The sequence below is a fragment of the Anarhichas minor genome, unplaced genomic scaffold, assembly GCF_050575085.1.
Source record: "Anarhichas minor isolate MPS153535 unplaced genomic scaffold, ASM5057508v1 ptg000025l, whole genome shotgun sequence".
Classification (NCBI taxonomy): Eukaryota; Metazoa; Chordata; class Actinopteri; order Perciformes; family Anarhichadidae; genus Anarhichas; species Anarhichas minor.
The window spans coordinates 10578115-10593032 of NW_027466471.1; the positions used below are offsets into that span (position 1 = coordinate 10578115).

The 14918-nt window shown below is 40.3% G+C and overlaps 1 protein-coding gene across 2 annotated transcripts in view; it reads right to left on the minus strand.

Annotated features, from left to right (window-relative positions):
* Positions 1-303: 303 nt before the first annotated feature.
* Positions 304-14918, minus strand: part of pcsk5b (proprotein convertase subtilisin/kexin type 5b) — a 51951-nt gene continuing 37336 nt past the window's right edge. For both annotated transcript variants that reach the window (XM_076098793.1, XM_076098792.1), the window contains 8 exons: positions 14767-14886; positions 14481-14583; positions 9403-9596; positions 8232-8316; positions 6196-6299; positions 5913-6051; positions 4154-4269; positions 304-2590 (listed from right to left, as the gene is read on the minus strand). In XM_076098793.1, coding sequence (XP_075954908.1) covers positions 2475-2590; positions 4154-4269; positions 5913-6051; positions 6196-6299; positions 8232-8316; positions 9403-9596; positions 14481-14583; positions 14767-14886 — 977 coding nt within the window. In that variant the 3' untranslated portion in view covers positions 304-2474. The remainder of the gene's footprint in view (positions 2591-4153; positions 4270-5912; positions 6052-6195; positions 6300-8231; positions 8317-9402; positions 9597-14480; positions 14584-14766; positions 14887-14918) is intronic.

The following is a 14918-nucleotide window of genomic DNA, read 5'->3' on the forward strand; positions in this document are numbered from 1 at the left end:
CTAATCGTCAGTGCACGTCTCCCTTTAAGTGCCCTGCCTCAGGCATGTGGAACTTTCTTTTAATCAATCTGATCGAGCGCTGAAAAACTGAAAGTGTCTGAAAGCAATGATCTGAATTTCAATGATGTTTTCCCTTTCAATACTTTATCAAATGAAATTTAAAAAATAGAGTGAAAAGAAGGAAACCTAATGTTCTGGAAAGGAAGTGAGAAGCTGGTGAACGAAAATGCTAATGGATGAAATATTTCTGATTAATACACCGTCAACATAATCAATGAAAACTGAAAAGAAAACAAAAACATGAACAGATTAAACATTTTAATAAGAACACTTAAGTAAAAAAAGATTTTCAAAACTAGGACTTTGAGTAACATTAATAATGCATTGTCACAGATATGTCACAGGTAAACAATAAAAACAGCTTTTATATGAGAGGTGTGTGTGTGTGTGTGCATCTACCACACAAACTAAAGTCAATTCAAGTCATCTTAAACAATGACCAAAAATAAGTTTTTGTTAACCAAAACAGGGGAGTCATCAATCTTTATTACAAATCATCAGGAACCATAACCAGTCGACAGTACAACAATTCATCTAACACTGTAAATGCTCATGGTGCAGGTGTGAAAACCCACACAATTAGAATAAGAATCTTAAACATTATATTTGCCGTTCTTTATCAGAAACCAGCACCACCAGAAGAACCTTCTAGTTTCATCAGGTAAGGTTCACAGACAGACAGACATGAGGAGAAACCAGACATCTGATGTCTGTTGGCTTGAACACGAGTACAGCTGTGGCTCAATATGATTTAACGTTTCAGACACATTCCTGGTTCTGCAGTGATGCCGTCAGTTCACTTTGAGTTCAGACAGATATAATGTAAATAAGAAAAATTGATTGACTCGTTTGTTTTCAGATTTTTCTTGGGTTGAATGAACATAAAGTTCTACTCCCAAATGTATTTCAATATCTACATTTTGAACCAAATCCCTTCTCTGAAATAACTGAACGCCAAACCTCCACAGCTCTTGTTTTCACCACATCAGCTTGCGGCCCGCCTGGCTGTCGGAGACCTTTACCATTTACATGATAACGACAGAATATTGTGTGTGGCGATCATTGACCTTCTGCGTTGAAAGTGGAGAGCAATACTTCAGCCGATATGCATTGCCATCAATAATGGAATGGATAATGGAATACCGAAGAGTAGAAATTCTAAAACTTTATTTGAGAACAGTAACATGTAGGGATGCACCGATACAGATAAAATTCCCTTTTTTGTCAGGGTTACATATGGCATGTGGAAACCAACAAACACACAGAATAATTGAAGTTCCCTGTCACAAATATGAGTTATATTTTTTATATTTTATGTAGTGACAACAAATATTGAATTGTTCTGTCAGAGTAATGGATGGAATCAATAGTCAGTTTTGGGCAAAAGTTTAGAATCCAGAATCTGCATCATGAGTGAAAAATGGGCATTGGTGCATCCCTAGTACCACAAATTCATAATACCTCACTGCAGCGTTTCCTTCCCTGCAGAAAGCTCCGGAAGGAATGACTATCGACTTGTCTTCTCGTACCTCTGGAATGAATCAATGCTGTCTGGGCTTACATTAAGAATTAATGGCATTCTCCTACGCACACCAATGAAGACAAACACACACACACACTATTCAGGGCAGGTTTGTGTTTTTCAATAAATGAAATTAGGTAATTTTGGTTAGTAACGTGCATCAGTCTTGAAATACGGTGACGCTGTAGTATCTAACTTTAAGTGGTGGTTGATTTATGTGTCTGAGTTCATGTTTATTAGTCTATGTGTGTGGTACATATGTTTCTTTGTGTGTATGTGAGTGTGTGAATTTGTCTTCCCTCTACACAGCCAAAGTCAGCCCAGACAGACATTATTTTCACATTACTGAGTGAGCTTCTTTTTTTTTTTTCTTTGACGTATATTTACAGGCAGAAAAACCAGGGCCTTTCCTACTGTATATTCACTTTCCATCTGTTTATCGTTAACACTGGAAAGAGAGGAGGAAGAGGAGCCAAAATAAAAATGCACACAGACATATTCAGAGATTCACAGGCTGAGTGGCTCCTGTTTTAAACTATGCTTCCTACACTGGCAAAAAAAAAAGAAGGTTCAATTATTTTGGCATCGATGCTTTGGTCACAAAATACCGACACTTTTATTCTTTTGTTTGTTTTCATTTGCTTGTTTGTTCTTGAAATAAGTCCCAGTCATTTTACACCCTGACCACATGTGTGTGTCCCAGTACAGAAAAAAAGGTAGGTTTGTTGTAGTCCTGTCATCGCACCTCTGATGCAGTCCCTTTAAGAGGCACAGATTCTCTTATAAATTATGTGACTGTGAATGAGTGGGCAGGGGGGGTTGAGAAGGAGGGGTGCCCCCTGTGCCCCCACATCCCCCCCGCACTCCCTTTACGCCCATCGAGTACGTCCCGTCAACCCTTTTGCGAGCACGTTCTGCAGCACAGTTGCTGCAGCACTTTCCTCTGGCAAAGATTGTTCTTTTTAACGAGCACGCAGAAACTGCCTTCCGCCCAAGATTCTTCATTTGCTTTCCACAGACCAGGAAGAAGAGATGTAAGGGGAGTTTGGAAGGAGGGGAGGAGGGGGAACATGCACATACACATATAAATGCATGTGGAAACACACACAGGGCAGAACCATTAAAAATGATTGAATGGCAGGTAGAGCAGTGTGATTGGTCAGGAGAGGGTTCAGGTGACAGGAAGAGTTTTTTTGATCCAATCACAGGTGATGTTCATCAAGGTGGAAAATGATTGTTGTCCAGTGGAGAGATTGGATCCACGTCGGGAGAGAAGAAAATAAAAAATAAAATAAAAACAGAGAGAGAGAGAGAGAGAAAACAAACGTCACACAATTAGCAATTTGAAGATTTTCGAAATTCACAACTTGGTGTATTGAAAAAAAAAAAAGTAAAGTGGACCACCAGTCTGCAAAAACTGTAAGCCAATTATTTCATTTATCAACAGCATTTAAACGTACCAGCCACTTTTGAGCTTTGGTTTAGGAAGGTTTGAAACAGACTGAGTGTGCACTTTAAGTAAAGTACTCATCATCAACAGAAAGGTCTCACAGTAAACACATTATCCTCTGAGCTTCATCTCATCAAAGGCTGGAAGACTTTTTGGCCATGGGTTCATTTTAACTAGAAGATCATGGCGAGACCAGCAACTCACACACTGCTGTCGAAGCCTCATAATCAGACCATCACCTCAGCCAGTTAGTGAGTAACGGGAATATTTACACTACAAGAATCGTAAGCCAAAGGAAAAGAAAATACCATAAAGGAAAGACTAGACCATAAAGTACAGCAATGAAATAAAGAAAATGCAAGCAAAGAGCAAGTCAAAATCAGAAAATGATTGTAGATGAGCAGATTATATGGAACACGGAGGGTTAGGGTGTATGTAGATGGTTCAAGAAACCTTTCAGACAAAGCAGTGTCACAAAGTACGGACAACCAAGAACAGAGTGAGTTTACATTAAAAAAACAAAAGTGAGTGAGCGAGCTTGTAGTGCCAGAGAGATATTATATTAGTAATATGTAAAACATGAATGAGACCTTTAGATAAAGCACAAAAGGCAAAAGCAAGGACAGACTGCCCTCCTGCTTTCAGGCAGTCTGATTCAAGAAGTTAGTACCAAGCAAACAAATTATAAATAAGGTCATTGGTAAATCCTTAGCTTTTACTTAATAGAGTTAACTTCTGCAATCGTTTTTCATATCCTGTGGGACATACTAATTCAATTAATCTTGGAACGCAAAAGAGTCTGAGGGAGAGTTGAGATGTACATGTGCACCTCTGAGGCCTTTGGCTCTTTGATTGGCTGGGGTTGTTTAGACCACAATATATGTACTTGTGCAATTATTCTGTAAAACACGGTTGTGAAGCCAATTGCACTGTAAAGTATTTTTTCTGCTGTGAATCTGTCCAAATCAATGCTCTTGCTGGTTTAAGCCTTTTCAGAGATTTCACTCTGGACCATACTAGTATGCTTTATGACTAAACGCTGCCTGTGAGAGGCAACGCAAGAAGTATGAAATAAACACATTGAGGCCATCTTGTAGATAAAAAAAAGCTGTCAAACTCACCATCTTTGCAGATGGTGCTGACCACACAGGCTCCTGCCTCCAGATTGTAACCACTGACACAGCTGCTGCAGTTCCGTTCACCGGGCCCCGAGCACTCGTAGCAGCTATGGTCACACCTGTCGATGGGTGTATAAAGATTTAGATACCAGTCTATGCGGCACTATACATGCTCACATACATCCATCTTTCACTAGTTTTCGCCCGTATAGTGATTTATTTCCAATTTGCTGCTCTCTAATATACACTCAAACCCCTGAACTACAATGAAACTGAGTGATGCAGAATCCAATAACAAAGCCGAAAATCTAATCAAAACATCTTGTTGCAGTATTAGACGTCTTATTTTAGACGTGCGAGCTAGCATTACATACAGTTTTATCCGATTTTGCGTAAATATCAACTGCAAAGAGAGAAAACCATTTGTGTCAGTCGACATTAAAACATGTATGATTGTTCCTGCATATATTATGTCATGGTGTGCATCATAAACTGTAGAAATGTGTGAACACAACCAGAGACAAAAGAGCAGACCTACCAAAAAAAATAAAATCCACAGGACAGGGAACGTTTTTATGCATGTATTTGCATTTATGTAATCAACTTTAACACAAAACTTAATACTATCTGCTTAAACAAATGTATGGATTTCATTTATACGCTGTAGTTCATTGCTTTGGCCCTTTCAGTGTGTGTTGGTGAGCTGTGTTTGCAAAGAATTGGAAGGTCTAAACAAGTGAACAGAGACTTGATAGAAAAATATCGTAAACACAGTTATCACATTTAGTGGTGTGAACATGGGGCAACATTTATTAGGAAATCATCTGACTAGGAGATGACAGAGAATTAGGAAATCAAGTAAGGTACAAAGTCAAGGTGGGAGAAAGACAAATCAAGGAGGCAAGTTAACCTCAAGGAACGATAAAAAAGCAGACAAGATATCCGAGTTTGACTGTGGGTCTGATAGAAGGCAAAGAAGTCAGCAAATATATCATCAAATCATATAAGTTGCAACAGTGAAACTGTGTTCACACTACGAGCAACAAAAGCAACAAAACGGCCAAGCTACATTGCTGGCGGGTAGCTGTTGAAGCGTTACCTTCACCTCTTGTTGAGGTAGTTACGCTGCTAAATAGCACTGGGAACTGGCTAACAGCATTTTTTGGGGACAGAATAGGACAGGGTGAGACAAAAACATATGCTTGGTTGATTTTGGTTGATTTACTTTTTTAAATAATGTCTGATGAAATGAATTTGAACACTTCCTGTCCAAGTGCTTGTGGATGCATTCTGTTCTGTTCTGAAAAATATCGTAAATTCTAAGGGAAAACATTTATATGGCTTTCTGATTTCTGACTGCGTGCCTTTACGTCGGCTAAAAATTGAGTGGAGCTGCTGGACATAGTTGCAATGGCTAATTAATGTTGCAGGAAATAACCAAAAATAGAATATTTCTTCACTTTAAATTAGTCAGCAGCAGATTATATGGATCCTACTGTAACATTATTTCCACACAGGATTCAGATTTAAACATAGAATGTAAACTAAATCAGTCAGTTATTTATTAAAACATGTTAATACATGTTTCAAAAATATGTCCCTGTGCATGGCACTGCAGAGAGAACAAGTAGTGCAAGAAAAAGTTAGGAACTTTGCACTTCGCTGGCTAAAGCGCTTCATTTTCTTGTTTTTAAAATCTTTGTAGACTGGAGAGCCACAAGTTCACGGTGGTGAAGAGGTGTTGGCAGGTGTGCTGACTCACTTCTTACAGGACCTCTGCACCTGCCCGTTGTCTGAGGTCTGCTCTGACAGGTAGTAGCCAGTGCTGCACGTTAGCACACACCGCCAGTCCTCAAGTAAGTAGCCATCTGCACACTTTGAGCAAGCCTCTATACCCGTGCCTGAAAAACACACACACATTTCAGGTGTATTGTTAGGACATTATAGATCAAATGTTAGTTTTAGGATATCGTCTGCTTCAACAACTGAAGAACACGCTGACACACATAATAAAGGTCATTCTAATCAATCGTACGACTTCCTACCTGCGCAGGTGGCACAGGCCCGATGACAGGGCTCACAATTCCTTCTGTGGCCATTGTAATAAGTCCCCGGGTCACAGGTCATCTGACACTTGTTTCCTTGAAGACTAGGAAGAGAAACAGAAAAAAAAACACACACACTCATACCTTTATAGTGAATACCAGGAAAATAATAACAAACATAAAATCCATTCAGGTGGTAGCACAAGTGAGTTTCAGAAAAATAAAATGTGTGAAAGCAACTCTCATATCCAAACTGTTTGCTGAAAATGAGTTAAAGTATGGCTGTTAAAAGCCATCTGTTATAGAGCAACTTTCTTTAAAAGTTTCTTACTGGGCAAATATTTAGGAAGAATGAGAAGTAAAAAAAAAACAGCACCGGTGATATCATTATGGGTGTACACATTAGCTGCTGGCCCAGTCCACTATTTCACAGATGAACAGGAATATTAAATTTTCTAGATTCAACTGTAATCAAAGGGAATTTGTTGTTTTGAATAAATATCATACAAGAGATTTTTCCAGATGCCAGATACAGGGATAGAAGCCAATTAGGAAGTAGGTTCACAGGTTATAAAGTCAGTTCTGTGAAGTCACAGTGAGGACAGGTTGGTTGAGCTTGCAGCAGTAAACTGAAAAACAGCTGGTGTGTGTTAACGTTTCCCAGAAACGATCTCGTCTGGTCTTCTCTTTCTCCTCGTCTCCTAACCGACCATGAATGGTGTACTGAATGGGAGACTGTTGGGAGTGTGTGTGCGTGTGCGTGTGTGAGCATGTGTCTTACTGTAGTCTCGCTGGCATTCAGAGGAAATTATAGCTTACTAGTGTCCCCACCTCCACCTCTGGCTACACTGAACACTTAAAGCTGGGTTCAAGACCGCAATATGTTTTAAGTGCTTCACAAGTGTTTCCTTCATGACCTATCAGGAATTTGAGCACTTTGAAACGCCCAATCCTTTGTCAGGTCAAGCGTAGTTGGGGTTGTTTGAAGCTGTGGAAGTGGCCAGAAAATGAACTGCAACATGTCTGCATAAATAACTAAATTGCTTAGATCAGAGTGAAGACCACAACCCAAAATAGACAACAGCTCCACTTCTTGTGGGTCTCCGCATTACATGTGTATGTGGGCTTTAATAAGCTTGGGTCACAGGATGAAACTCTGGTTACTCAGTTTGTGTCCTAAGAGGAGAACAGTTGGGAAGCCCTGATTTCATTGGTTCATGCTGCAAACTCAAACCACAGCGAAACACAATGTGCTGGACTAAATTAGCTACACTGTCGGGTATTCCTGCAGCGTCGGAGTGGATGAACACAAAAGGCTTTTATTCTGAAACCACAATACTGACATTGAAGCCAAATGAATGCAAAAAGACAAAACCTGAGCTATTTATACTAGTACAACAGAGGACTGACTGTAATGGTAGATCTTCATATGAACAAGCTGTGATTAATACCAGCAGGTCTCATAGCAGATTATATTGATTGTTAAAGGCTTTTCCAAGCACAGAGCCCCATAGTCACATAGACACCATGTTGCTAATATCTTTTTATGTAATTTACTAAAAGTGTGTTTAGATGAGCTGCAACTGAAACCACACTTATGGGGAACATTGAGGGCAGCTGTAGCTCAGGGAGTTCGATCCCCGGCTCCACATGCCGTCCTGGGGCAAGACACTGAATCCCAAGTTGCTCCCCATTGTTAGGCCAGCAACTTGCACGTTAACTCGCTGCCATCATGAGAAACAAATTGCGAGTGTTTTGGATAAAAGCATTTTGTAATTGCTTGAAGGTGGGCCAAAAAGTCTGCCGTCATAGGGAGTGGTGAAATGTGAAACAAATCCTTCAATCTGGTTCTGCGGCAGTTAAGAGGAAAAGCAATCATTTTGTTGTGGTTGCAGCATTTCTAACTATACCATTACAATCGAAACACTGCAGGTTATAAGGTGTATATTCACATGTTTTGCAGCAACAGACAAAGCAAGACGGAAATCACTTCCTGTGAAATGATCAATGATCAATCTGCATGACTCCCAGTTTACCTCATCCCAGGTTTACATTCTGTGCAGATGTTGGAGGTGGTGCACTTCTTACAGTTCTCTGGACATCTCCGGCAAATGTTGGAATCTGAAAGACACCAGGTGAGCCGGTCACACCGTGGCTAATAGGAAGCAGAAGTCTGGCTACATTTAAAATGAAGAAAGGGAGCAGAGGAAGAAGACAATAATGAAGAGGAAGATAATGGGTGAAGTGAATGATGAAGACCAGTGAGAACGGGAGAGAGAATAAGTAGAAGAAGGTGAAGATGAACAAAACAGGAGGACAGACGGCAGGGGGAAGAGCAGAGATGTCAAAAGGCTAAAGCTGCTGGGATGAAAAAGAGGATTGTGTGTTGGTGAGGGAGGATAGGAATGTAGATGAATATTTCAAAAGGAAGACTAAAGGCAATGACACACTTTATCACAATGCACATGAACAACTCTGCTCTCAACAGCGACGAGGATTGCGAAAAACATTCATGAATAATATGCTTTACCATTATGGGAAACCACAGAGTAGACTATGACGATTAATGAAAACTGATATTTCTACATTTCCAATAAACCTTGCTCATGTACACAGCCATTATGGTTCTGTTTGGGAAGTCATATGGTCAGAAGTGAGGGGGAGGAGACAGTAAGTGAGGATTGTTGGTGAGATTTTCAGGAATCAGAAAATCATTACAGGGTGGAGGAGGTACATATGGACAGGTCACACACAGATTTCCATTAAAATAACTTTTACATGTTTACATTGCCTTTCAAGAGAACTGGAGTCAATCAAAAGAAAATTAATTAATGATGTTAATGATCAATTATTTGTTATTTAAGAAATGCAAAGAATTTGGTAGTTCTAGCTTCTCAACTGTGAATATGTTCTGCTTTTTGATTTTAGACAGTGTCAGTTACACAAAACTGCAAATTTGAAGACACCACTTTTGGCTCTGACAAATTGTAATTGGCATTTTAATATTGTTTAAACATCGTATACACTGAAACAGATGCAAAAGAGAAAACAATTTTGAAGTCTGATTGCAAATCCCCAAGGTGGGACTAAGGAACAATGAAAGAGTTCTGAAACACGTCCTTGACTGCAGGGTGTGCCATCATGTGTGCACTCATTACTTTAGAGTTTGTACATTGCAGAGTCCGTTTGGCCACCGGTGAAACGTACCATGGTCGAGGTAGAAGCCGTCGCCACAGTTGGCGCCACACGTGTTGGAGCCCTCATTGAGGTGGAAACCAGTCCTGCATGTGGTGCACTGGTCGCTACGGCTACCAACGCAGGTCTCACACAACGAGGAGCACTTCTTGCAGCGCTTCCTATCATCACGGAAAAAGCCACTGGGGCACTCCGACACACACATCCTGGAGAGAGGTGATTTAAGGGAGAGAAGGGAGGAGGGCAGGGTGAAAGAGAGCGTCACAAAAAGGCAAAAGTGGAACAGAAAGAAGGGACAGTTTGTATTTCTTGCAGACATATTCTGGTTGTATTTAGTTTATGTTGACTTTACAATGAGATAAAGAGTCCAAATTGATGTCATTGTTCCTTGATTAACACACAGCATCAGTATAATGTTAACGGGCTCGAAATGTAAAGCATATGTCTGACAGAAAACATGCCTCTTATGTAAGGATATTATGGGAAATATATATCATGTGCACTTATAAATATAAGTTGAGAAAAATATAGTTTTAAAGGAGTAAAGCAGAATATTTTTTTCGTAAAACTTCTTTTTCATGTACAAATGGAGTTTGGACAAACTGAAGTAGAGGGACCAAGTGTGTGCATGCGGGGGCTATATGGTGAACAGGTGTAACATCTGTTGGATAACTTCACAGCCCTCTGTCACCCCCTCATTTCACCCTGAGGCTCCCTTCCTAAAAGGTGAAAAACATCTCTAAAATCCTCAAGAGCACAAAACACACACACACAGACGTACGCACTCCTTAAGCCTTCGTCACACACTACATTGTTGTCTGCCAAGAAACACACATTGCATGTGTGAAACACGTAATCCACAAGTGCACGTATACACTGCCATGTGTTTGTCCTCCAGCTTCAATGAAATGGTTTTTTAACCGATAAAGATTGTACAAACACTATAATGAACCGTCTACACCAAGGATACCACTAAATGTGAGAAACACTTTCCTGACCACAATGTCAGATCTGAGTGAGTTCTTGAAATTGTATAGACAGGAAAATGTGGTAAAAGAAATTTAAAAGAACATTTCAAGGTTATTTTTGTCCATCATTCCCATCAGCTATGATTATGTTTCAGTCACCAAAGGCATCACGAAGACTTGAGGACGTAGCAACATTTGCTTAAACAGGGCAAGAAACACATGGGTTGAAAAATCACTATTGGTGGAGGTGAAACCAAACGTGAGCACATCCCAAAATGTTGGTTACCTTTCATGCCGATAAAGGAAATTGATATATTTTGAAATTCAGCTAATTGACAAATGCATGAAACTGATTCATACGCAGTTACAGTGCTTTTGATCAGAACAGATCAGGACTGTGGCTACCGCTGAGGACAAAGAGGGTCATGTCCTCAGTATGTGTTTCTTGCATCGTGTCATTTACATTTCATAATTTAAAGTTATACATGGTGAGTTTTTAGAATGTTTTAAATTTTACGAAAAATTATCAATTACATTATTGAATAAATACAAAAACTAAATTTCCCAACTCAATGTAGTCCCGGTGAAGTAACGCTCTTGAAAACACCCTTCATCATGTAGAGAAACTCTTTGACAGACTAGTAGACTTACAATCGGAATATTTCCAAAATTCTGCCGACGAGCCTGTGTACAATACAATGCACACATACGCATAGAAGTGCAAAACCCCTACAAAGATTCAAAGACCCACACACCTTTTGGTTGGTCTAGACACGAGACCATCAAACACATATATAGGGATGTAATTATCTGAACATTAAACAACACCACCATTCCTCCTCCTTCCTCCTACCACTCCCCCAATCTTCATTCATCAATTGCTCCCTGTGGTGGCACAAAAAGGGCAGCACACCTCTAAAGTGGGCTAATGATAAGGCAGCGCCTAAGCTTGCACATTCTCATGCACCTGCATCGGGTTGCCTTTTATTAGTGCAGAGACCCGCCGACACAAAGGCAATTAGAACAGACTTTGATCCTAATGGGATCCTAAGGGCACACACACATGTTCACACGCACACACACACACACACACACACACAAACACACACATACTTTTAAAAAGGGGGAAGGGAGAGACTGAACATGATATGAACGACAGGAAACAGCATCTCTGCTATCACACTGATAAGGTTAAAGCCTATTCACACTAAGCTCAACAAATACCAGGGCAGCATTGAGCTGCGACCTTAAAAGGTGGCAAAATGGAAACAAAATGATCCAAATGATCCAGAGTAAGTAAGCACTGATAAGCACATCAGAGAGATAACATCAAAATGTGAAAATCCAAATGTGACAGAAATTCAGACCAAGACATGACGAAGAGTCAGAATATTATAACAAGCTAGAGATTATGTCATGTAGTTGTGATACTGAAAGAACAACAAAACAGAATGCATTTGAAGTAGTGGCTCCAACTGTGAGAGCCTTTAAAGAGCAGCTCAGGACCCACCTGTTTACACATCGTTTCTCAACAGTATGTCATGCGTTTGCCTTCTGTTGTGACGTCTGATCTAGAAAGCTGCTACAGTATTTATTGTAAATCATTTTGAGCCTTTGCCACCGCCATGTAAGAAACATACTGCCAACACCACAGCACACCTAGCATTCTTTAACCATAGTTAGCCAATTATGTCAATGTTAGTGTTCATGCATGCTTCTTAAAACTAAATATGAGGTAGAGGTCATAACAAAGATGTTGAATATGTGTTAAGAATTAAGAAAGAAATTCTTAAACAGCTTCAGAAAGATTAACAGCTTGTTGCCTCTCTCCACCCTGGACTGTGTTTCCTACTCTTCAAAGATCCAACTACAACCAAATAAATACCCACATCCAAGATTTAACTTTATCGACATGTCAAGCCATCACCGGAGATTTGGTTGTTCCATATACAGAGCAAAAACATGCACAGTCAATTTCTGCCGGAATACTGATCATCAAATGCAGTCATGCAAACTGTGCTGTTATACAAATGTTTTTTTGAAGCTCGAGAACACTATCGGAATATAGCCTTGAACTGATTAAATCAAATAAAAGTTCTCGGTGAATATACAGACATTCACTTCACCTTTCTGATTGAGACCTTCAGCTAATATTGATCCCGCTCTTTATTTGGCAGTCTCTTAACCTCTTAATCTCGGAGCCGTTTTTGAGGTCTCTGAGCGAAAAAGCATAGCCCTACAAAACTGACCATAGCTCTGTAACTACAAGGTCGATTTTAATAATTTTTGTTGATATAATCAGATCACAACACCTGTGACATAGTTTACATTGGTCATATTGTGAATATGTTGCTGGTTAATATAGAGAATAAGACATAACACAGCTGAAAGTGAAAATATTCAGCCTCGCCTGGGAAAAATGCACTTTCAGTGATAAAAGGTTATTGAAATAATGCAGCTAGCTCCCTGATTCTTTCCCAAGTCATAGCATAACTGATCAGTAGTTATTAAAAAAAGGTTAAAGTGGAATAAAGTGGAATAAAGTTAAGAATAAGAGGTTTTAGTCAGGCGAGGCATCATTTTCGAACCAGCTGTTGCAGCTCTTACATTGTACTTTTATACACTATATAACTATATATTTCACTTTCTTTATCACTCATATGATTCAATACATCCAAATACAGATAATAGGAATCATATTCATATTCATAACATCATCAGAGCCAGTTTTGGCTGTCATCTGTAGGATTTTCTCATTGCATGTGTGTGTGTGTGGCTGGATCTCAGCCTATCCTCGGTCGATTTCCAAAAACAACCCCTCTTTAGATGCGTCATCGTCTTAGGAAGACTCATGCCAAATTTGGTGGTGATCGTCAACAGATTTCATAGAATAAAGTTGCCAGAAGTGAGGCGTGTACCCCGGCGGAAATTTCCGGTCGCAGGCAGTCTGACCACTCGCCCAAGCCCCCTTGACCGCTCTTATTCTGGAAACAAGTCGGAAGTCAACAGTATGCAGTTGGCAGCAATGACTACAGCTTTGGAACGGAAATTCCGCGACGTTATTATCCATATTTTGAGAAAACTTGGGCGCATAACCACGATTTTTGTCGGCGAAGTTCAGCATGAAGGTACGTTTGATCATCCACCAACGGTTTAGTGCTTCTACGGATCGTAAAACAGAAGTTAGTTACGTGTTCCGCCACGTGTGCTAATGCTAATAAATGCATTGTATGACTGGGTAGCCGTTAGCATGAGGGTACAAACATTGATTTACTGTACTCATAGCGCCGATTTCGGGCCAGGATTTGGTGCTTTTATGCCACGATATGTTTGTGCTTATATGAGTAGCCTATAGTTGTCTTTGGAGTTTATAATAAGTGACTTATATGATGTTGTTGTCCACACGTTGCTGGTTCATCGAAAATAAAAAGTGGCCGTGTCCACACTACTGGCTAATAATCAGGCTATTTGCTGCATGTGAGTTTGAGGGGTTCTGAGCCCGAGAGCCCCCAAATTTGGGGGCGTCGTGCTCAAGAGGTTTTAACTCCCAGAGGAGTTCACACTCTTAAACCTGCGTTGGCTCTGGAGACGTCCGCACAGCAATTACGTTTAAATCTTCATGAATACTTTGAGAATCTATAGTCGGTGAGACCGAGCGGAATTATATTCCCAATATTTAAAAATGAAATCTAAGTTTTGCTGTCTATACTGTCTGTCTAAATACACTCCGTCTAAATACACTCCGTCTAAATACACTCCGTCTAAATACACTCCGTCTAAAGTGCTCTGTTTTGGCGCATTTCAACAAAACTGCGATGCTAGGCAACAGCTTGGGTCCATAGTTAACGTTAGGAGTTGGCGTAAATGTAGCTTAGCTAAACGTTTGATTAAATGGTTTGGTAAACAAGTAACATTTCCAAATTCAATGCACTTTGCGCTCAGCTGCTCCGTCTCCTCAGACACAATGCCCCGAGTACGCTCTGCCGCTCCAAGAGCGCGGTGCTCTGAACAACACTCCGGAGGGACTTTTTACGAAATCCGATAACTCACAAAATTGATATTGCATTTGTGCCTGCTTTATGATAAACAGATTTACAGTAAGGGAGCTTTAAGCAGTCTGACCTGGTGTTGTTCTTGAACTTGAGGAAGTAGTGGAGGCAATTGATGCAGTGATTGGGTCCAGGACCTTCACAGCCGTTCTCATTGCATTCAGAGTCACAGGGGCCTGGAGACACACAGAAGTAACATAGTAAAGAGATGATGACCGTATGAATAGGTTTTATGGTCTCATTACTTTGTCACTATTAACAGAGTTTATGTACAGCTAGGACACTAAAGAATGATGTTACTTTGCAATGCTGCTACTATGGCAAACCTGTCTATGTGCGGCTCTGGACTTATCACTTACCGTTGAACTCCTCTTCGGTGGGCGTCAGCATGTCTGTGGAGCGGGGCTTATCGCTGCGCAGAGATGAGTACGGGTGCGCAGAGGTGCCGTACAGCACCAGTGACCACTCTTTAAGCTTGCCTGAGGAAACAGAAGCATTGTAAAAGTATTAC